The sequence below is a fragment of the Gopherus evgoodei genome, chromosome 1, assembly GCF_007399415.2.
Source record: "Gopherus evgoodei ecotype Sinaloan lineage chromosome 1, rGopEvg1_v1.p, whole genome shotgun sequence".
Classification (NCBI taxonomy): Eukaryota; Metazoa; Chordata; order Testudines; family Testudinidae; genus Gopherus; species Gopherus evgoodei.
In genome coordinates this window covers 352,515,335-352,538,511 of record NC_044322.1, presented here as the reverse complement: position 1 = coordinate 352,538,511, position 23,177 = coordinate 352,515,335, and the positions used below count along the sequence as shown (strand labels likewise).

General features: G+C 47.1%; 1 protein-coding gene across 4 annotated transcripts in view; it reads right to left on the bottom strand.

Moving 5' to 3' along the window:
• Positions 1-23,177, bottom strand: part of BEND7 (BEN domain containing 7) — a 58,917-nt gene that overhangs the window by 11,336 nt on the left and 24,404 nt on the right. For 3 of the 4 annotated variants that reach the window (XM_030566520.1, XM_030566613.1, XM_030566706.1), the window contains exons 6-7: positions 14,739-14,964; positions 5,516-5,635 (exon numbers count right to left, since the gene is read on the bottom strand). In XM_030566520.1, the coding sequence (XP_030422380.1) occupies positions 5,516-5,635; positions 14,739-14,964 (346 nt within the window). Of the gene's footprint in view, positions 1-5,515; positions 5,636-9,412; positions 9,485-14,738; positions 14,965-23,177 lie in introns of those variants that run through there. The other variant, XM_030566796.1, reaches the window with a different exon arrangement.

The following is a 23,177-nucleotide window of genomic DNA, read 5'->3' as shown; positions in this document are numbered from 1 at the left end:
AGGCTTTCGAGTTACACACAGTAAAATCATATTGCAGGAAGAACTCTTACTCACTCCGTGCTTTAGGAGCATTTAGTCATACTGTACCAGTATTCCTGTCTATATGGAGGCTTTTAGCAACATACTGCCATTAAAGAATAATGGCTCATATCCTTTTCAAGACTTGAAAAAGGGAGGGAGGACTTATCACAAGAGATGTGTGGCTCATGCCCCATTTTTTATTATTGGAGATAGAGTGGAATAGCCAGAAGGTGTGGATACTAGCTTTGGATGCAGAGATGATGACAACAGCAGGGCTGTTTCCTGCTGAGACTGGCCCATTCATGGCCCTCCTTAAATCACTGTGCCAAAGGCTGTGTCTCTGGCTGTGTTGTTGCTGGCTGGTCCACTGGCCACCTACCCATATTCCCCTTTTGTAGTATGGCAAGACTACACAATGGGAGATACTGCTGATCAGGGCAGCTGTAAATCTCAATGCAATTTGCATTGTAATTTACCCTGTTCTTAAAAGGGAAATGTATACATCTGATTTTTCCTCAACTTCATGTCCCTCGCCATATTCCCTTCCTCCCCAGCAGCTGCAGGAAGCTGAGCCTAGATGTTGTGGAGGGGATAGAATTGGCAATATGACCCAGTGCCCCAGAATGCATACAAACGTGGATTTTTTTTTGACTGTGCCAATTGCTTATCATCCTATTTTATTTTAATTATAACATCTATTTGTAACATTAACCTCACAGTCTTTTTTCCTCCCTTGTGACAGCCAACTTGTGAAATTTTGAAAAGACTGAACAAGGCCAATAAAAATTTAATGGCAATGACAGCTTTATTCTCAGATCTAGCAAATTAAAAGAAAAAACCCAAGTCTCAGATCTAAGGCAATAATCTAATGGAACGGAGAAAAATCCAAAGCAAAATAAGACTATTTCCAGTTATGAAAAAATGTTATTGCTGATGCTAACCTTAAATTAATTTCTATTTGTATTAAGATAACAACCTTTCAAAACCTACCCAGGGGAAGTTTTTTCTAAAGAGAGAACAGGGTTTTTTTTAAAAGCAGTCTGTTGATTAGCCTTCCCAGTCAGAGACTATTCTGTACCTAATTCTAGGAAATGAGCCAAATATGATAAATAAGGTTGAAGCTGGACAACATCTATGATCCTGTGATCAGAATATCATTTAATTTGAAAATACTCAAGAGGGTAAATACTAAAGAAAGCAGCACTAAAGGCAGATCCTCCCCATTCATTTGCTGGAGTTCTCAAGCTATTACTGCCACAGATGGCTAGGGGAATACATTGGCATTTATACCATTAGCTTATCAAATTATCATACCACAGGATTCAGCACGGAAGATTACTCATGAACATAATTTGTCATCATTTGGGCACGCAAATAGCTACTAGGACTAAATAGAAAACCCAGTCAGGAGGTGGACTGAATGCATCAGAGGATTGGTAATGCAAGAGAGAGCCTTTCCCTTCCAAGTCAGCAGTTCTAATTCAGCCCAACTCAGTAGGGGCCAAATGGCTTTTGGTGGCATTTGTGAAAAACAAGAGTGGTCTCAAGCCTGTCCACACACAGTTTGTGCACCAATTTAGCTAGAAATTGAATTAGTGAAATTGGTGCAAACCACCAGTGTGGACAGTCTTATATTAGTTTAACAAAGTCTTAAACCAGTTTAGCTTAACTCAATTGCAAGTAAGATCTTTAGGCACCTTGGAACTTAGGGTACATCTCCATGGGCAGTTATTCCAAAATCAGAGCGCCCATACATGGAGTTATTCAGGAATAGCTGTTCTTTAATTACACACACTACCTCAATTTGAATCAATTTTTCTATGTAGACAACTCCTCAGGTCTGATCTACACTGTTTATGCACTGACCTTACTATTTCAATAAGAAGTGTGGTTTTGTATGGAAACAGTTACATCGGTGGGCACAGTTATCCCAATTAAAAAAAGGTGCCTTACACTTCGTTCCTATACATGTATACAGCTATAACTATAGGGTTGTACTAGTGTAACTAAATCTGTTTCGATACCAATATAGTTGAAGTACTATAAAAACTGTGTAGACCAGAGCTTAAGACTGTCTGCACTAGAAGTTGCATAAATCAACTTAAAACTCAGGTGGGTGAGGTAATATTTTTTATTGGACCAATTTCTGTTGGTGAAAGAACACATGTTGCAAGAAACCAGGGTTTCCTGAACTCCCATTTCTGGCCTTCAAACAACACCTGCAGCCTCACTAAACTTACCATCAGAAGTAAGCTACCCACAGCCATATCTCCACTGCTGTGATGATCAATACTTCCCACAACATGCCTTTCAAGATCCATGGTCAGACACATGACTATCACAAGGTGGTGTACTTTAGCCAGTGCATCAAATGCACGAACAACAACTATGGGGGTGAATCTAGACAATCACTACATCCTTGAATGAACTCACAGAGAAAAATGATAACAGACAAAAGGCACCTTATTCCTGCAGGGGTGAACACTTTATACAAAATGATGGCTCTATATCTGACCTCTCAGTCCTCGTCCTCAAAGGAAAGCTGCACAACACCTTCAAAAGACAAGCCTGGGAGCTTAAATTCATAACTCTGCTAGACACCAAAAATCATGGACTCAACAGAGACACTGTCTCATGACAAGAGTTTGTAACCCACTCTCTCTTTTTTGTCCTATGCTGCAAAGATCTTAATTGCCAACTTCATTTTAAACTTGTGTAAACTCCTTATGCTTAACAATTTGTTCCACCTTATATTTAACTGTGACACTCTGCTTACCTTTGCCAGTACTGAAGAATAGCTCTGTGGCTCGAAAGCTTGTCTCTTTAACCAACTGAAGTTGGTCAATAAAAGATATTACCTCATTCACCTTGTCACTCTAATATCCTGGGGCCAACATGGCTACAACAACACCGTAAATCTAAAAATCACACATTCAAGTAAACTGGTGCAACTGAGGCACACTGAAGTCAAGGGAACTAGTCACCTAAATACCTTTGTGGATATGGGGCCTGAGAATTCAGACCAGACTCGTTTGGGTTTTAATGGCAAAGCATCCCCATCACAAGCCATTGCCTTTGGTACTAGGGTAGCAGTCTATATTCTCACTCCTGGAGAGAACAGACTGCTAACCTTGGTCTCTCCAGGGTAGGTGGAGCGTGCGGGAAGCTTGCATGGCCAGCACCAGCCGCAAATCTGTGCTCTCTAATAATGAATTTCAGTCTCACGGTCTGACAAATAGATCAGCACCTTTCCCAGGCACTATATTCATTATGCAAAGTTTTAAAGTAAGAATAAAGAGAACTGGTTTGAAAACATGAAGCAGCATTTTGGAAGACAGAAAAATATTAGCCCCAAGGTGCTACAGCTCTTCTTTGAGAACTCCTTTGTTACTGTGCTCTGCTAGGAAAATTATTACATTGTTCTGTGATGATTTCAAAACTGAGGACGAAGTAAATAATGAAGAAAAAAAAACAACCACATACAGAAGATGAAATCCTGGCCTCACTGAAATCAATGGGAGTTTTGCCATTAACTTGAAAGGGCCCAGAATTTCACATCCCAGCCCACTCTCCACTCACTTACTCTGCTTCTACTCCATTGACGTCAGTGAAATTATTCCTGATATACCAGTGTAAAGATCTATGCACAGTTTTTAGTTTTAGTACCAGTATATGTCAATTAAGGGTGTAATTAAAAAAAAAAAAAAGTTTTACCAGCACAACTCCTAGTAGGGACGCAGTTATACCAGTATATATTATTTCTCTTTCCAAATGGGAATAACTAAACTTGTATAAAGCATCGTTATACCAATGTAACTGTATCCACACTGGGGAGATAGTGCCACTTCAACTATACTGGTACAACTTGTGTACAGACAATGCCTAAGTGAGAGGGCAACCAGTTCCAGAGAGATTGGGATGTAGGTGAAGGGCCAGTAGAAAAAAATATACTTTAAAATATAAGAAACAATATAAAATAGAATCTTTACAACAATTCAGCTTCTATATATTAACTGGAAAATGGGACTATGGGTTACTGTATTTCTTTTCATTGTCCACACATGCACTGGGTTGATTGGTTCTTGTCTCTTGGCAGGCATACTTAGTACCCCCACTTAGTTCAGCATACTGGGCTCAGTTTCACTCATCTTTTCACAGGAAGCCTCTTACTGCTAAGGCTGAGATGCAGCATTCTCCAGTTAGGCTCCTCAATATCGGGGAAAGAGCACAGGTGAGAGTGGTTCCTGGTAGCCTCTCTTTAAAAGAAAACCCATACAGTCATTGCTAATTCCCACAGTAGAGCTGCAGCGCTAGCTAACATCCTGGAGAGGCACACCACAAAAAGCAAACAAGAATGTTGGAAAAATATTCAAAACAAACTAAATCAAATTAGGTCAATGGAGTTTTCACAAAAGTTCTTCTGCATCTCTGCAGATACCCCAAGGGCCCCTAGTCTCTCTCCCTCCCCGCCTCAACCACCGCACATATGAATCTGTGAATCTTCATGTCATTGAAGAACTGCATCATAGTACCATTCTTCCAGTCAAGGAGGAATAGGTAGTCTTCTGAAGCCTTCATCAATGGCAGGAGAGAATGCTGCTGTGCAACCACAAGCAATTTGATGATTCTCACTAGCAAGCTCACCTCATAACCTCATATTCAATGGCAGAGTTGGCTTGATAGTCTACGGGATTTGGTAAACTCACCTTTTTTGAAGAGGGGGATTATTGCTAGCAAACGATCTGCCCTTCTTTCCTCCTTTTTGTTTCTATTTCTCCCCCTCCTTTCTTTTACACTCTTACACTTTTCTGTCCATTTCCCATTAGTGTTGACAGAACTGTGAGACAGAAGAATGCCTCGGCTTTTGCATAGTTACCTCAGATACTTGAATGCTACAGACAAAGCTCAAGACTGAAAATGTTGGCTCTTTGGTGCATGGATCCAGCAAATGGCAACAGTTCATTCATCTGCCATGGTCTATCTCATACTCTTTGGGTGCATGGGAGTGAGGTTGGGGGGGAATTGTGGGAAGGCACTGGAGGACTCTCATCATTTCAGTAATTTAGCCTGCGTCTTCACTGAGGAGTGGGCAGGTTACCAGCCCAAGTGAAAGCAGCCTCTAACCTCTAGTAGTCTGTAGCCCCAGCTGGGAAGCTAGCCTGGGCTTAAAGCACCACTAAAATCAGGTGAGATGATTGTGTGTATGGTGGATAGAAACGGCTTCGAGGCAACACCTGAGAAAGAGCCTGATTTAACTCTACAGTGAAGACATACCTTAAGATTATTACCATTCAAAACATATCAAACACTACATTTTGCACTCTAGCGGCAACATACCAAAAATGCATAGGCTTCATTTTCAGAGGTACTGACCCCCCCTAACTACAACTAAAGTCAATGGGAGCTGTGAGTGCTTAGTGCACCTCTGAAAAAAATCAACATAAGTCTAAAGTCATAGAGCTTAAGTTGTTATTTCTGACATTTTCATGCTTACCTGAGCCTCTTTTTAACCGTCTTCTTGCCAGTTTAATTTGATCCTGTAGAATCTGTACCCAGTCTCTGGGGCCAGGAAGTTTATCCACATGATTAGCAGTGCAATATTTTTCTGTGAAGACTAAAATAAAAAGGTAGCTTTTTTTTTTTTAAAGTCTTGTCAAAATTGAGAAGGGAAAAACAAAGAAGAGGAGGAGGATTAAAATAAAAACAACAATAACAAAAACTGAAGTTAAAGTGGCCAACACTAGGAGGGCAAGACCAGAGGTCAATTCAATGTTCTAGGTGTTTATCTTTAAATATATTATTTTGTGCCTAGATACTATATTGATTAGCTGTCTATAAACACCTGAGAGAGAGAGAGAATGTCTACATCTCATGTATGTCACATACAGAAAATCTGTATTAAAATGAACTTTGAACTAAGCCTCACAAGTGGTGGATGTTTATAACTGCCTGTTCACCATATGCATTTTGGCATTAGTGGAGAACAGCAGGCCTCCTCCTGGTCTTTCTGGTCTCATGATCTTGTCTGTCAGGCTGCTAGCAAACAGGAGATATGAAGAAGTCCTAAATCTTCAGTGGGCATTTATCATACTGGCAAAACAGAAGAGGACACTGAGCTTTTATAAACACATATAAAACAACTGCTTTAAAGGGGACAAAGTCATTCGGGTCCCAAATTTAGATTTTGTAAAAAAACCAAGCTTTTACAGAGCTTAAAATACTAGATATATTTTCAAAAATTGTTATAATTCCAATGAAAAATAAACAGAAAAAACATTCCTCTGCTGTGTCTGCAACCCTAACACATTGCAACATTGAAAGCAAGAAATGAAAGGGACTATAAACAAAAGTGAAACTGACTAATTGTTTTGATTGTCCACCTGAGAGAAGTGCAAAAGGTAAATCAGAACATAAATAGTCAAAGTATTACTATGATTAACAACACTATTGCAGTAGTGACCCGAGGTCTCAAAATTTGGAGCATCATTATGCTAGGACAATATACAGGAAGACTTGGTCTCTGGCTCAACGTGCTTACAATCCAAGAGAACTTCATATAGCCAAGTGATAAATAAAGGAGATATATGTGTGTGTACACACACACACACACACACACACTCTTCAAAATATTAATAAATAAGTATAAAAGGTCCAAAAATAATGTATTTTTAAAATTCTTTCAGTTTTAATAATATAAGGCACTATTCACAATATACAGGTGTTTGTTTACAATCCATGGCCCCAATCCTGCAGTCTGATCAATGAGGGCAGGGGGTAGCCCAGGTGGAGTACCACAGATGTCAACAGGGTCTCACACAGGTGAGGTGGTCAGCTTTGCATGAATGGAAAGTTTATTGGGTCAGAGACTGTCTTTTTGTTCTGTGTTTGTACAGTGCCTAGATCAGGGGTCAGCAACCTTTCAGAAGTGCTGTGCCGAGTCTTCACTTATTAACTCTAATTTAAGGTTTCGCGTGCCAGTAATACATTATAATGTTTTTAGAAGATCTCTTTCTACAAGTCTATATATTATATAACTAAACTAGTGTTGTATTGTAAAATAAAGAAGGTTTACAAAATGTTTAAGAAATTTCATTTAAAATGAAATTCAAGTGTTGATCTTATGCCGCCAGCCCGCTCAGCCCACTGCTGGTCTGGGGTTCTGTTCACCTAGGCCGGCAGCAGGCTGAGCGAGGCCTGCGGCTGGGACCCCAGCTGGGAAGGGTCTGGCAGCCAGAACCCCAGACTGGCAACACGCAGTGCAGGGCCGGCGGCCGGGACCCCAGACTGGCAGTGGACCGAGTGGCTCAGCCCACTGCCGCTCAGGGGTTCCATCCGCTGGCTCCTGCCAGCCGGAATCCCGGCTGCCGGACCTGCTCAGCCTGCTGCCGGTCTGGGGTCCCAGCCCTGCCCACAGACAGTGGGTACCTACCTTCTCCCTGGTTCTGGCCCATTCTCTTCCTCTCTCTGCACTGAGATGAGGGTGGGAGTGCACTGAACACAGGGCTTGGGGTGAAGGGTGGGGCCAAAAGCTAAAATGAGGGAGGAGGCTCAGGGTTGGGGCAGGAACTTCGGGTGTGGGGCACTTACCTGGGCAGCTCCCATTTGATGCGAGGGGTGCAGGTGGGAATGTGGGGGAGAGGTGCAGGAGTTCCTGTCTGGTGCTCTGGGTGGGGGGTGGGTATATGGCAGGTGCATGGGGTGGGGTAGGGGCTGGGAATGTGGGGATGTGTGTGCAAGAGTCAGGGCAGAGGGCTGGAGTCAGGGCTGGGAGATGGGTATGTTGGGGGGGGCAGGTGTCAGGGCTGAGGGGTGGCTGGGTATGTGGGGGGGTGCCAGAGTCAGGGCTAGGGTTGTGAGGGGGGGGATGAAGGAGTCAAACAGGTGGCTGGGTGTGTATGAGGAAGGTACAGGGCTCAGGGCAGGAGCCTGGGGGTTTTGCGGGGGTGCAGGGCTCTGGGCGGGGTGTGGGAGTGTCAGGGCTCAGGAGAGAGGGCTGGGTGATGGCCCCCCTAAGAACTCCCAACCCCCCCTGCTCCTTGTCCCCTTACTACCTCCTCCGGGGACCCCACTCCCTGTCTAAGCCTCTCTGTTCCTTGTCCCCTGACTGGACCCTATCTGTCCCCTGACTGCCCCGACCCTTATCCACACCCCTGCCCCCAGACAGACCCCTGAGACTCCCATGCCTATCCAGCCACTCCCCGCCCCTGACAGGACCCCCAGAACTCCAGACTGATCCAACTCCACCCTGCTCCTTGCCAGCCCCAACCCCTCTCCATACCCCTGCCTCCTGACAGGACCCTCAGAACTCCCGATTCATATACACCCCCAGCTTCTTGTCCTCTGACCACCCCCTTCAGAGACCCCCCCAGCCTAACTGCCCTCCCCCAGGACTCTCCTTGCTCCTAGTCCCCTGACTGCCCTGACCCCTATTCACCCCCCGCCTCCTGACAGACCCCAGGACTCCCATGTCCCATCCAACCCCCCCTGCTCCATGACTGCCCCCTCCAGAGACCCCCCGCCCCTAAACACTGCCCCCGGGATCCCACCCCCCCATCCAACCCACCCTGCTCCCTATCCCCTGACTGCCCCTACCCCTTATTCAACGCCCCCAGCCCTGGACACCTTACCATGAGGCTCCACGCAGAGCCAGACATGCTGCCCCACATGAGAACCTAGCCCCACCCCTCAGAGCACTGCACGCGCGGCGGTCGAGCTCTGGTTGAGTGGGGAGCATTTCTTCCTCCCCGCACAGGGAAACACTGCCCTCGGGAGTGCGCAGCCCCGACCCCCAGAGCGCTGCACGCGCGGTGGCAGAGCTCTGGTTGAGTGGGGAGTGTTTCTTACTCCCCACACAGTGAAACACTGCCCTGCGGGAGTGCGCAGCCCTGACCCCCAGAGCACTGCGCGTGCGGCGGCAGGGCTCCAGGGGAGGGGCCAGCAGCTTGCTGCGCTCGGCCCGGCGCTCCAGCCTGGGAGTGCGGACCCTGCGACTTGCCATGCCGGGAGAGTGGGGCCATTTGCCCACCCCATGCGCACGGCTATGCTTCTGCTCCCTGCCCCTGTGGGGGGAACGGAGGGCAGATGAGAGTGGGCTGGGCTGGGCAGGGCAGGATATTTAATGGCATGCTGGAGTCCCGGCAGGCTCCAGCGTGCCATTAAAAATCGGCTCACGTGCTGTCTTTGGCATGCGTGCCATAGGTTGCTGACCCCTGGCCTAGAACAATGGGGTCCTGGTCCATGACTGTGGATCCATAGGTGCTACAATAATAAAGTAATAATAATCAACTGATTACAACATCAGAGTCTATGATGTGAAAGATTACACTGTCCTTTGAAACAGACATCAACTTGAATTCTAGCAAATTAAAAGTTGATAATAGTTTCAGCTTCTATTCCTCTGCCAATTTTTGTGATTTTACAATCACATTTGCTTATTTTTAAACAAGATTTCTCCCTCTATGTTCTGTGAAAGACACACAAACAACAGGAGGAAATGACTACTCAGGAAAAACAGTGCAAATGTCGCTACACAAAGTAGAACGAGAGAATTTCTCCTCTAATCATTTTCAGTTATAAGAATCTTATATAAACTTGTAATGATGGTAGGTAAAATGTTTTCAGACAGAAGGGCAATTTTCAAGTTGACAGTGTCCCCTTAAGTTCTCAGCTAATTTCTCCAATGAATGTGGCTTTTTCTCCATTTCTGTATTCACGTCATGGAAAAGGACAAAAAACGTCACTAAACAATATCTGAGAGTTTGGTAGAGTAATGTCTTAATGATAAATGCAAACAACATGATGTTGTTCTCATGGAAACTTCACACTGCCTCAGTCATTACTTGGAATAAATGAACCCACAGTGTCTTACAGCATAGCTCCTCAGGGGAAAACAGTGCTATTGGAGCCAGGCTGAGTAAAGTTCCACACTGTGTCAAGCCTTGGCAACTTGTTGCATTAGCCCCTAGGAAAGACCTCCCCTAACGAAACATGACAAAGGTCACGCACTATCATTTGGTAGATGCTCTAAATGCAGTGAACGCAATCCTCTTATTATAGCAGTGCCTAGTAGTACCACCACAGACACTTTTCTATTTCCATTATAAATTCTATTTTTGAGGGGTTTGTAACACTGGCTTTTTAATTGAAATGTGGCCATTTTTGTTTAACTGCTTATGACTGCTGCTTTCTATAGTGAGGTGAGTTTTGCTATTTCAGTGGTGCTGCCCCACCTACTGGAAATATCTGTCCCTTGTCAGCAGATTTAAAAATTCATATTCAAACCTTCCTGTTTTCTCTAATTTATGACTAACTTGCCCTTTAAAGCTTGTTGTGACTTGTATGAAGGATACCATGTAAAAAATAAATTTTCCTTGTATGCTAATGTTTATCAGCAATACAGTATTCTGGATGATGGGTCCTACTGGTATCATCCAATGGACCTTTCGGTGCTAACATATTGTCAGTACATTGGTACACAACAATCAACTATATGTGAATGGAGACACTGAGTCAATGAACATTACATAGAAATTGCCATTCCAGATCAATGGTCCATCTAGTCCAGGATTCTGTCTCTTGCAGAGGCCAGTACCAGATTCTTCAGAAGAGAGTGTGTAAGAAATCCCTCACTGGACAAATTATGAAATAACCCTTTTTTTTTCCTGAGTTAGGAAATCTAAAATCAAGCTTCTAATATAAACCAGGTTGCAGCCACAACCAGGTTCAGAGTCAATACCAGATTTTCTATTAGAAATATAAGTCAGGATTTTGACATGGTCACAATCTCAGAATCAGAGAAGAGTTGGACGGGAAGGGACCTCAAGTGGTCATCTAGTCCAGTCACCTGCACCCAAAGAAAGACTATGTAATAACTAGACCATTCCTGACAGGGGTTTGTCTAACTCGTTATTAAAAACTTCCAATGACAGAGATTGCCTACGAAGGTTGTGGAATTTGTTCCAGTGCTTAACTACCCTGACAGTTAGGAAGTTTTTTCTAATGTCCAGCCTAAACCTCCCTTGCTGCAATTTAAGCTCATTGCTTTTTGTCCTATCCTCAGAGAGCCAGGGGGATAATTTTTCTGTCTCCTCCTTGTAACAAAATTTTATGTACTTGAAAATTCTTATGATGTCCCTCCTTAATCTTCTCTTCTCCAGACTAAACAAACCTATTTTTTTCAATCTTTCCTCATAGCTCATGTCTTTTTAGGCTTCAATCATTTTTGTTGCTCTCCTCTGGACTTTCTCCAGTATGTCCACAACTTTCCTGATATGTGGCACCCAGAACTGGACACAATACTCCAGCAGAGGCCTTATCAGCGCAGAGTAGAGTGGAAGAATTTACTTGTCATGCCTTGCTTGCAACACTCCCGCTAATACATCCCAGAATGATATTTGCTTTTTTTGCAACAGGGTTACACTGCTGACTCATATTTAGCTTTCCACCCACAAAAACCTCTAGAGCCTTTTCTGCAGTACTCCTTCCTAGGCAGTCATTTCCCATTTTGTATGTGGCAACTGATTGTTCCTTCCTAAGTAGAGTACTTTGCATTTATTCTTATTGAATTTCATCCTATTTACTTCAGACCATTTCTCCAGTTTGTCCAGATCATTTAAAAATTTTAATCCTATCCTCCAAAGCAATTGCAACCCTTCCCAGTTTGCTATTGCTTGCAAATTTTATAAGTGCACTCTTTATGCCATTATCTAAATCAATGATGAAGATACTGAACAGAACCGGACCAGGACCGATCCCTGCCGGACCTCACCTGATATGCCCTTCCAGCTTGACTGTGAACCACTGATTTACATTCTGGGAATGGTTTGCCAACCATTTATGCACCCACCTTATAGTATCTCAATCTAGGCTGCATTTCCCTAGTTTGTTTACGAGTGGGTATTGTGAGACAGTATCAAAAGCCTTACTAAATTCAAGACATAACATCTACTGCTTCCTCCCCATTCACAAAGTTTCTTACCCTGTCAAAAGAAAACTATTAGGTTGGTTTGACAGTTTTTTTCTTGACAAATCCATGCTGACTGTTACTTATCACCTTATTATCTTCTAGATGTTTGCAAATTGATTACTTAATTATTTGCTTCATTATCTTTCCAGGTACTGAAGTTAAGATGACTGGTCTGTAATTCCCCCAGTTATCCTTATTTCCCTTTTTATAGATTGGCATTATATTTACCCTCTTCCAGTCCTCTGGAATTTCTCCTGTCGTCCATGAGCTTTCAGAGATAATCGCTAATGGCTCAGATATCTCAGTCAGCTCCTTGAGTATTCTAGGATGTATTTCATCAGGCCCTAGTGACATGACAACATCTAACTTGTCCTTTCCCTATTTTAGCCCTCAAATTCGACCTCATTTTCCCTGGCATTCACTATGTTTGACTTCCAATCGCTACTATACTTTTTGATGAAAACTGAAACAAAAAAAAAGTCATTTAACATTTTTGCCATTTCTACATTTTCTGTTATTGTCTGTTCCCTTCAGTGAGTAATGGGCCTACCCTGTCCTTGGTCTTCCTCTTGTTTCTAATGTATTTGTAGAATGTTTTCTTGTTACCCCTTAGGTTTACAGCTAGTTTTAACTAGTTTTGTGCCCTGCCCTTTCTAATTTTGTCCCTACATACTTGTGTTATTTGTTTATATTCATCCTTTGTAATTTGACCTAGTTGCCACTTTTTGTAGGACTCTTTTTTGAGTTTTTGATCATTGAAGATCTCCTGGCTAAGCCAGGGTGGTCTCTTGCCAGACTTCCTATCTTTCCTACACAGTGGGATAGTTTGCTCATGTGCCCTTTATAATGTCTCTCTGAAAAACTGCCAACTCTCTTAGACTATTTTTCCCTTGAGAATAGCTTCCCATGGGATCTTACCTACCAATTCTCTGAGTTTGCTCAAGTCTGCCTTTTTGAAATCTATTATCTTTATTGTGCTGTTTTCCCTCTTGCCATTCCTTAGAATCATTAACTCTATCATTTCATGATCACTTTCACCCAGGCTGCCTTCCACATTCAAATTCTCAACCAGTTCCTCTCTATTTGTCAAAGTTATATCTAGAACAGCCTCTCCCCTAGCTGCTTTCTCCATCTTCTGAGATAAAAAATTGTCTTCAATGCATTCCAAGAACTTGTTGGATAATCTGTGCCTTGCTGTGTTATTTTCCCAATAGATGTCTGGGTAGCTGAAGTCCCCCATCACCACCAAGTCCTGTGCTTTGGATGATTTTGTTAATTGCTTAAAAAAAGCTTCATCCTGCTTCTTCTTGGTTAGGTGGTCTGTAGTAGATCCCTACCATGACATCACCCTTCATTTTTACCCCTTTTATCCTTACCCAGAAACTTTCAACAAGTCTGTCTCCTATTTCCATCTCAGTTCAAATGCATATATCTTGATATACAAGGCAACACCTCCTTCCTTTTCCCCGGCGTGTCCTTCCTCAGCAAGCTGTACCCTTTTATGCCAATATTCCTGTCGTGTATTATCCCATCAAGTCTCTGTGATGCAACTGTCATAGTCGTGTTCATTCACTAGCATTTCTAGTTCTTCTTGTTTATTCCCCATCCTTCTTGCATTAGTTTATAGATATCTAAAACGCTGACCTGATTTCCCTCTGTTTCCTCTTGTCTCTCCCTTGCCCCTGCTATAATGGCCCATGCTCCCCCCAGATTCCGACCCTTCTCCCAGGTCTCCATAGTCCATATATTCTTAACTTCCAGGTTAGCTCATGGCATCTCATAACTAGGAATGAATCGCATGTACTTTAAAAGCTCCAGATGGTACAAAATACAGCAGCCTGTCCACGTAACACAGATCACCCCGGAGCTTTCCTTTCTGCACTAGCTCCCTGATTAAGCTGAATACAAAGTCTCTGTCCTAATATTCAAAGTCCTGGATCATAATTTTCTCTAATAGCTATATTCTACTGGTTATCTTGAAACTGTTGATCCATAGGAGAGACAACTCAGAGTTGGACACAACATTCACAGGAGCTTGACCTAGACTATGGAACTCACTCCCACAAGACAAGCAGGACCACAACCTCACTGACATAAGAATTAGATACAAAACTCATTTCTTTTACTAAATTTTCTTTGATAAGATCTTCCACATCTCACAGCCAGCCACAAACTACTAACCTAGTTATTCATAGACTAGATATGATGCAGTCAGATGAATGGCAAGTTTTTCCACTCTACCCTGCTGATGTGCCTCAACCCCTGATCTGGAAGGATCAAGACAGAATTATGGCAATCCAGGACCCAAGGTAAAACTCAGGAGAGTTCTCCCATGACTCTGCATCTCCATGGAGTGGCAGCAGGCTCCAATCTAATGAATGAGCAGTGAATTTCTCTAGTGGGAGCAACTGTTTCAGGCTATCTTCTAACTCAAACTGGATATCAATTACTCTCTGGTCACATTTTCAAGTTTTTCTTTACATCCATGAAGGACAGAAAAAAAAAAATGAAGTTGAGATTCTTATCTCATCACATGCCTTCAGGGGCTGGGGACCTAGGCATGAGCCTCTAGCTTAGTCTAGCCTGGAGGGACCACTTCAAAAATTATGGAAAAATTATAAAAAGAAGAATGCACATTTTTCTGACCCAAACGCCGAGGATTCTAATTTCCTGGCATTATTCAGTTACTAGAACATATTCTCAGCTAAGGATGGAGACACATATATAAATAGGAAACAAAGCAGAAACATACCTTTTATTGCACCCACAATATTTTGGTCTAGTCCTTTTCGGTTGTCATTGAGTCCTCTTTTCCTCTTGCCATTGGGTAAAGAGTTAGCCAAGGTCTTGTCATCAAAAAATGCACACACCAGCTTTCTAAACAGCAGGCTTCCTGAGCGAGTATAGTTTGATAATATAGAGTCCAGCTGAGATTTGGGCATAAAGACATCAAAGCCTTCAGCAAGTTGCACTTCTGGCTACCAAAGGAAAACAAATATTTTAATTCAAATAGTGTTCACACACGCTGTTTTACATGCACATCCAGCAAGACTTCAATGTCACTTAGTGATCACATCCATGAAGCTTATCCAGGAGTTATGATAAAAAAACTTAAAACCAGCAAAGAGTCCTGGGGCCCCTTATAGACTAACAGACGTATTGGAGCATGAGCTTCTGTGGGTGAATACCCACTTCGTCGGATGCATGTAGTGGAAAGGTATATATATGCAAGCAAGAAGCAGGCTAGAGATAACGAGGTTAGTTCAATCAGGGAGGATGAGAAGGCAACAAGTCTCCAGAGGCTTGCATGGGGGCTTAGAAATTAAAGGCCATGTCTACATGTACAAGCTTACAGCAGCACAGCTGTACTGATGTTGCTGAGCCACTGTAAGAGCGTTATGCCGATGGGAGAGCGCTCTCCTGTTGACATAATCAAACCAGCTCAACAATCAGCAGTAGCTATAGCACTGTGCACACAAGCGCTTATGCCAGCAAAACTTATGTCGCTCAGTGGGGTGATTTTTTTCAAACTCAGGTGCAACAGAAGTTTTGCCAACGTAAGTGCTAGTGTAGATATGTTCTTCTTCGAGTGATTGCTCACATCCATTCCAGGTAGGTGTGCGCGCCGCGCGTGCACGTTCGTCGGAAACTTTTTTACCCTAGCAACTCCAGTGGGCCGGCAGGTCGCCCCCTAGAGTGGCGCCGCCATGGCGCTCTATATATACCCCTGCCGGCCCGCCCGCTCCTCAGTTCCTTCTTACCGCCGTGTCGGTCGTTGGAACTGTGGAGCGCGGCTTAGCTGTCCTCCACGTCCCTAGCTCTCCTAGTTCTCTATCGTTTATCTATCGTTCATCTCTAGTTCCATTATAGTTGTTAATTAGTTTGTTAAGTAGATAGTTTAGTTAAATAGTTGTTAAGTAGTTCTTCGCCGGGGGCTTAGCCCTTCCCGGCACCCGGCGCCAGGCTCATGCCTGTTTCGCCGGGCTTCAAGCAGTGTGCGGCCTGCAAGAAGCCCATGCCTACCAGCGATCCCCACGAAGCGTGCCTGAAGTGCCTCGGGGAATCGCACAGATCCGACAAGTGCCGCATCTGTAAGGCTTTTAAGCCGAGGACAAAGAAGGAGAGGGATCAGAGGCTCCGAACTCTCCTAATGGAGGCGGCACTTGACCCGTCGGCTTCGCAGGCCGTGGTATCGGCACCGGCACCGGATCGCTCCAGCACCGAGAAGACTCCTCGGCACCGACCTTCTCCGGCACCGGAATCAGAGCCAAGGCCGTCGAAGTCTGATACTCCGGCCAGGCAGACCCGGCTTGAGCGCCCGGCCTCGACATCGGCCGCGGCGCCGCCGGCACCGTCAGCACCGTTGACTCCGGGCCCGGCGGGTCCGTTGAGTCCGGTGCCGCCGAGCTCCCCCATGAGATCTGGGGTTGAGGTAGTGGTCCCATCCACACCGGAGACCTTCGCCTCGGCTCGGGACCTTATTGCCCTGACTGAGCCCACTCGGCTGCCACCCCCGGTACCTCCGGTGCGGGTTGTGTCCAGAGGCAAGCCCATGATGTCGGCGCCGCCCAGAGACAGTCGTTCGCCATCCAGGTCCCGACGTCTTGGGCGCTCCAGATCCCGACGCCGCTCGCAGTCCCGGCACCGCTCCCCTCAGCGGTACCGGTCGCACTCGCGGCAACGGTCGGCATCGAGACGGTCGCGGTCAGGCTCCAGTCGGCGACACCGGCACCGCGACTCCAGGAGCAGGTCCCGACGCTACTCGCCGCACCGGTCGACCTCCCGGCACCGAGCTGGTGGCAGGTCCCGGTCTCGGTCGACCTCCCGGCGCCGAGCTGGTGGTAGGTCCCGGTTGACCTCCCGGCACCGAGCTGGTGGCAGGTCCCGGTACCGAAGCGGCACCCGGTACCGATCAGGATCCCGGCACCGTGACAGATCCCGGTCCCGATCCCGGTCCCGGCACCGATATGACTCCCGGCACCGGTCCCCGGCACCGAGACGATCCTCCGTGCCGGCCCGCGCAGACCCTTACCATCCGGGGTCGGCCCCACCGTGGCCCTCGAGACAGCCGTCCGTATCCTCCCAGACGGACAGCGGGTATGCGCTGGGCACCGACCGGCAGGCGGCGCTGTTCGGGGATCCGCCGCTGCAAGACCAAGGCCCACAACAGTGGGGATTCTGGACACCCTGGGCATACCATCAGGCCCAGGGCCCCCAGCAGCTCCCTGCTAGATCGGCGACTGCGGAGCGTAGGGCCCCTGAAGCCTCCTTGTCTCGCCCCCCTCCCTCCCCGGAAGGGGAGGAAGGGTCCAAACAGCAGGACTCCGCTGTGGCTCCGGAGGCAGAGGCGAGGGCTGAGGAAGACCCTCAGTTGGACACTCTCGTGCCTGGGGTCTCATCATCCTCCTCCCCGGATGAGGCGGTGGCGGGTACCTCCTCCAACAGTCCCCCCCCCGCTGGATCTCAGGGCGCACCAGGACCTCCTCAGGCGATTGGCTCAAAATCTGAGTCTGCAGGCAGAGGAGGTCTCGGAGATAGAGGATCCAATTGTCACCATCCTCTCTTCTGATGCTCCCACCAGGGTCGCCCTGCCCTTCATACGGACCATCCAGGCCAACGCCAATACTATCTGGCAGTCCCCGGCCTCCATCCCTCCGACAGCGAAAGGCGTCGAGAGAAAGTACATGGCCCCTTCTAGGGGATATGAATATCTACATGTTCACCCGACTCCCGGTTCACTGGTAGTGCAATCGGTGAACGATAGGGAGCGTCACGGCCAGGAGGCTCCGGCCCCCAAGTCCAGAGAGGCCAGGCGGATGGACCTCCTTGGCCGTAAGGTGTATTCGGCTGGGGCGCTGCAGCTCAGGGTCTCTAACCAGCAGGCCCTGCTGAGCAGATACGCCTTTAACTCCTGGGTGGCAGTGGACAAATTTAAGGAGCTGCTGCCACAGGATGCTCGCCAAGAGTTTACGGCCATCTTGGACGAAGGCAAGAAGGTCGCACGCACGGCCTTACAAGCCTCCTTGGACGCTGCGGACTCGGCTGCCCGTACCCTCGCGTCAGGAGTTACGATGCGTCACATCTCCTGGCTGCAGGTTTCCGGCCTTCCGCCGGAGCTACAGCACACTATACAGGACCTTCCTTTCGAAGGCCAGGGCCTGTTTTCCGATAAGACAGACCCCAGACTCAAGAGTCTAAAAGACAACAGGGTCATCATGCGGTCCCTCGGGATGCACACCCCCGTGACGCAGCGTAGACCCTTTAGGTCGCAACAACAGCAACAACGTAGGCCGTTTTCCCAGTTCCGCCAGCGGCAGGACCTTTACAGGCGCCGCGGCAGGAACGGCAGGCGCAGGCAGTCTGGGAACCAAGGGGGGCAGAACCAAGGCTCCTCAAAACCCCCGCCTGGTCCTAAGCCTTCATTTTGAAGGTGCGCCCGAGGGCGCGGTAACAGTTTCCCCTATGGATCCTTCCCCCCCGTTTTCAAACCGCCTTTCATTTTTCCTCCCGGCGTGGTCCCAAATAACATCGGACCGCTGGGTCTTAAGCATGGTGCAGACGGGATACCGCCTGCAGTTTGTTTCGTTTCCTCCTTCCCGCCCTCCTTCCTCGTCCCTCTTCAGGGACCCCTCTCACGAGCAATTCCTTCGGCAGGAGGTGCAGACGCTCCTCAGCAAAGGAGCTATAGAGGCGGTTCCGGAAAACGAGAAAGGCAAGGGGTTTTATTCCCGCTACTTTCTGATCCCCAAGGCCAAGGGGGGCCTCAGGCCTATCCTCGACCTGCGAGAACTCAACAAATACCTCGTGAAGTTGAAGTTCCGCATGGTATCCCTGGGAACCATTATTCCATCCCTGGATCCGGGAGACTGGTACGCCGCCCTTGACATGCAGGACGCGTATTTCCACATTGCCATTTGGCCGCGCCACAGACGCTTTCTCAGCTTCGTTGTGGGGGCTCTTCATTATCAGTTTGCAGTCCTCCCATTCGGCCTGTCCACGGCCCCGAGGGTGTTTACAAAATGCATGGCAGTTGTCGTGGCGCATCTTCGGCGCAACCGTGTCCACGTGTTCCCTTATCTGGACGACTGGTTGATTCGGGGCACGTCGGAACAGCAGGTCAACAGCCATGTCCGCATGATCACCGCCATATTTGCAAGTCTGGGCCTCTTGATAAACACAGACAAGTCCACTCTGAGGCCCACGCAGAAGGTGGAATTTATCGGGGCCGTCCTGGATGCCACTGTGGGCAGGGCCTCGCTGCCTCTGCAACGGTTTCAGACCATGGCGGCGATCGTTCAACGTTTGCGGTCAGCCCCATTGACGTCAGTGAGGACATGTCTAGCCCTGTTAGGCCACATGGCGGCGTGCACTTTTGTGACCGACTACGCTCGGCTCCACATGAGGCCTCTCCAGCTGTGGCTTATCAGTCATTACAGACCGGCAAGGCAACCTTTAGACATGTTAGTCACAATCCCCCAGAAGGTCTTAGATTCTCTCGGCTGGTGGTTAGACCAGTCCGTATTATGTGCGGGTCTTCCCTTTCACCCCTCTCAGCCCTCGGTATCCCTGACAACGGATGCCTCAGATCTCGGCTGGGGGGCCCACCTAGGGACCCTGCGGACACAGGGCCTGTGGTCCCAGGAGGAGGTGGGGCTCCACATCAACATGCGGGAGTTGAGAGCGGTCCGCCTTGCTTGTCAAGCGTTTTGTCATCAGCTTCAGGGTCGTTGTGTCGCCGTGTTCACGGACAACACGACGACCATGTACTATATCAACAAGCAGGGAGGCACCAGGTCCTCCTCCCTGTGCCACGAGGCGATACGACTCTGGGACTTTTGCGTAGCCCACTCCATTCACCTCAGGGCTTCCTTCCTCCCTGGAGTACGGAACACTCTGGCAGATCGATTGAGCAGATCCTTCCTGTCACACGAGTGGTCCCTTCGCCCGGACGTCGCTCTCTCCATTTTCCGGAGGTGGGGTTATCCCCGGGTGGACCTCTTCGCGTCCAAAGGGAACAGGAAGTGCCAAGCGTTCTGCTCCTTTCAGGGCAGGGAGCCGGGGTCGATAGCGGATGCCTTCCTCATCCAGTGGTCAACCCACCTGTACTATGCATTTCCCCCGTTCCCTCTGGTCCACAAGGTCCTCCTGAAGGTGCGCAGGGACAGGGCTCTCGTGATCATGGTGGCCCCGGCGTGGCCCAGGCAGCACTGGTACACCATGCTGCTGGACTTGGCCATAGCCGACCCAGTTCCCCTGCCCCTTCATCCGGACCTGATTACCCAGGACCACGGGACCCTCTGTCACCCAGACCTGCAGTCGCTGCACCTAGCGGCGTGGCTCCTGCGTGGCTGACTGGTTCCGAGCTGCGCTGCTCTACGCCTGTGAGAGAGGTGCTCTTGAGCAGCAGGAAACCGTCCACAAGAGCCACATATTCAGCGAAATGGAAGCGCTTCTCCTGTTGGTGCGTAGAGAGAAATCTCCGCCCTATGGAAGTTTCGGTATCCGAAATCTTAGACTACGTTTTGTCCCTCAAAGGGCAAGGTCTGGCCTTATCGTCGTTGCGAGTCCACCTAGCAGCTATCTCCACCTTTCACCCGGGTGCGGACGGTCGCTCCGTTTTTTCTCACCCGACGGTGTCGAGATTCCTTAAAGGGCTGGAACGTTTATTCCCTAACGTCCGTCCCCCTGCTCCAACCTGGGATCTTAACCTGGTGTTGTCCCGGCTCATGGGGCCCCCCTTTGAGCCGTTAGCTACTTGCTCCCTGCTCTACCTCTCTTGGAAAACTGCCTTTCTAGTGGCTATCACCTCAGCTAGACGGGTGTCGGAGCTCCGAGCTCTTGTGGTAGACCCCCCATATACGGTCTTCCACAAGGATAAGGTGCAGCTGAGGCCACACCCTGCTTTTCTGCCCAAGGTGGTCTCAGCCTTTCACGTCAACCAAGAGATTTTCCTTCCGGTTTTTTTCCCAAAACCTCACTCCTCAGGCAGGGAGCAGCAGCTCCACTCGCTGGATGTCCGTAGGGCTCTCGCGTTCTACATAGAGAGGACTAAGCCCTTCCGAAAATCCCCCCAACTTTTCGTGGCGGTAGCAGATCGTATGAAAGGTCTTCCTATCTCCTCCCAGAGGGTATCCTCTTGGGTTACGTCCTGTATCAGGACTTGTTATGACTTGGCCCATGTCCCTACGGGCCGTGTGACTGCGCATTCTACCAGGGCGCAGGCGTCGTCGCTGGCTTTCCTCGCCCGTGTGCCCATCCAGGAAATCTGTCGGGCAGCGACCTGGTCATCGGTCCACACCTTTGCTTCCCACTACGCCCTGGTCCAGCAGTCGAGGGAGGATGCGGCCTTCGGAACTGCAGTGCTCCGTGCCGCGACTTCTCACTCCGACCCCACCGCCTAGGTATGGCTTGGGAGTCACCTACCTGGAATGGATGTGAGCAATCACTCGAAGAAGAAAAGACGGTTACTCACCTTTGTAACTGTTGTTCTTCGAGATGTGTTGCTCACATCCATTCCACACCCGCCCTCCTTCCCCACTGTCGGAGTAGCCGGCAAGAAGGAACTGAGGAGCGGGCGGGCCGGCAGGGGTATATATAGAGCGCCATGGCGGCGCCACTCTAGGGGGCGACCTGCCGGCCCACTGGAGTTGCTAGGGTAAAAAAGTTTCCGACGAACGTGCACGCGCGGCGCGCACACCTACCTGGAATGGATGTGAGCAACACATCTCGAAGAACAACAGTTACAAAGGTGAGTAACCGTCTTGTCTAACAAGATCCCAGCGTTGTAAGGAGGAAATGCCATAAACAAATCTAATTAATACTGCTGTGAATTACCTGTGAAAAACACCTGTGCACTGGGGAAGGTTGGAGGGGGGAGAACAGAGTTAATGTAATGTTAGTTTAGGTTTTTTTAAATAAATTAATCAATTTATGTGGCTGAGGAATAAATTGAAGGTAAAATGCTGATTTATGACTGCATTCCTTTAGCAGCAAATTATTCTTCAATCAAAGGCAATCAGTACTTAATTGAGCTTTCATGGACAACTTTGAATGTAATTTATCAAATGGAATAGCTCTTTAGCAGATAATAATTAGGGTATAAAGAACCAGTGGGTAACTATTCATGTACAGTGTAACAAATTAACTACATTAATAGTAAAGCAAAGACAAGAAAGTTTAACTATAAATAAAGGATCATTATATTTTAAAAGGGCTAATCAGGTTCATGGGCCAGATTCTGAGCTCTGATCCACTGATGTGACTCCAGGGTACCTCAACTGAAACCTTAACATTGGTTTCAGTGAAATTATCATTGATTTACAACTGAACTGGAATGGGGATCACTTTCTAGACAAAGATGTAGTGAAAATAATATTGGCATTGGTTAGTAGTTGTATAAATCAGTACATACAAGGCGCAATTTGTACAATTTTCCAATGACAGTATTCATATACTGTACTATCAAAATTCCCTTTCAGTTTTCCTAGGCGCTCAGACACAATGGTTGTAAGTACAATAGAAATGCCTATAAATAAATAGAAGGAAAAGATAAAATAATGTCCTCATTCTTTCTTTTTTTAAAAGTGATATTATTTAATCCATTCAAAATGTTTAGAGGTTTCATTTTATTTCCACAGGTAAATATATCCACTCCCAAACCTCAACTTTCTTCTTTTGAAAATAAAACCCATATGGTTTAAATAATAATAAAAACATCTTGCTTATTTTCAGAACTGTCCTAAGCTGCTTTGATGGTGGGGAGGGTTCAGATGCTGGAAGCATACTGAAACAACAAGTATGGCAAACAGGGCATGTCAGTTCCAAACAATGGAAGGAAGATGTGGCTCGATTTTTAAGCCAAGCTTCCATTTTCAGGGCGCAAAACTGCCACCTAGAAGGAACTGCGGCCAGAATGAATCACCATAGAACTAGCGTGAATGAAATGAACTCACAAAACTTTGGATGAAATTCCATTCCACGCACAAAGCTTCCTGAAAAATTAGAGATCTAACCAAAAAATCAAGCCACAGGCATAGAAGTCTTATAAATGTAAATTGCGTATCTGAGGCAGAAGTTACCCAATATCTACTATCACTTCAAACCTTTCTAATCACAATACTACAACAGAAGAATCTTTGAAAAGCATTGAACTAGTTGCTATATATCATTACACAGACTCTCTTGCATGACA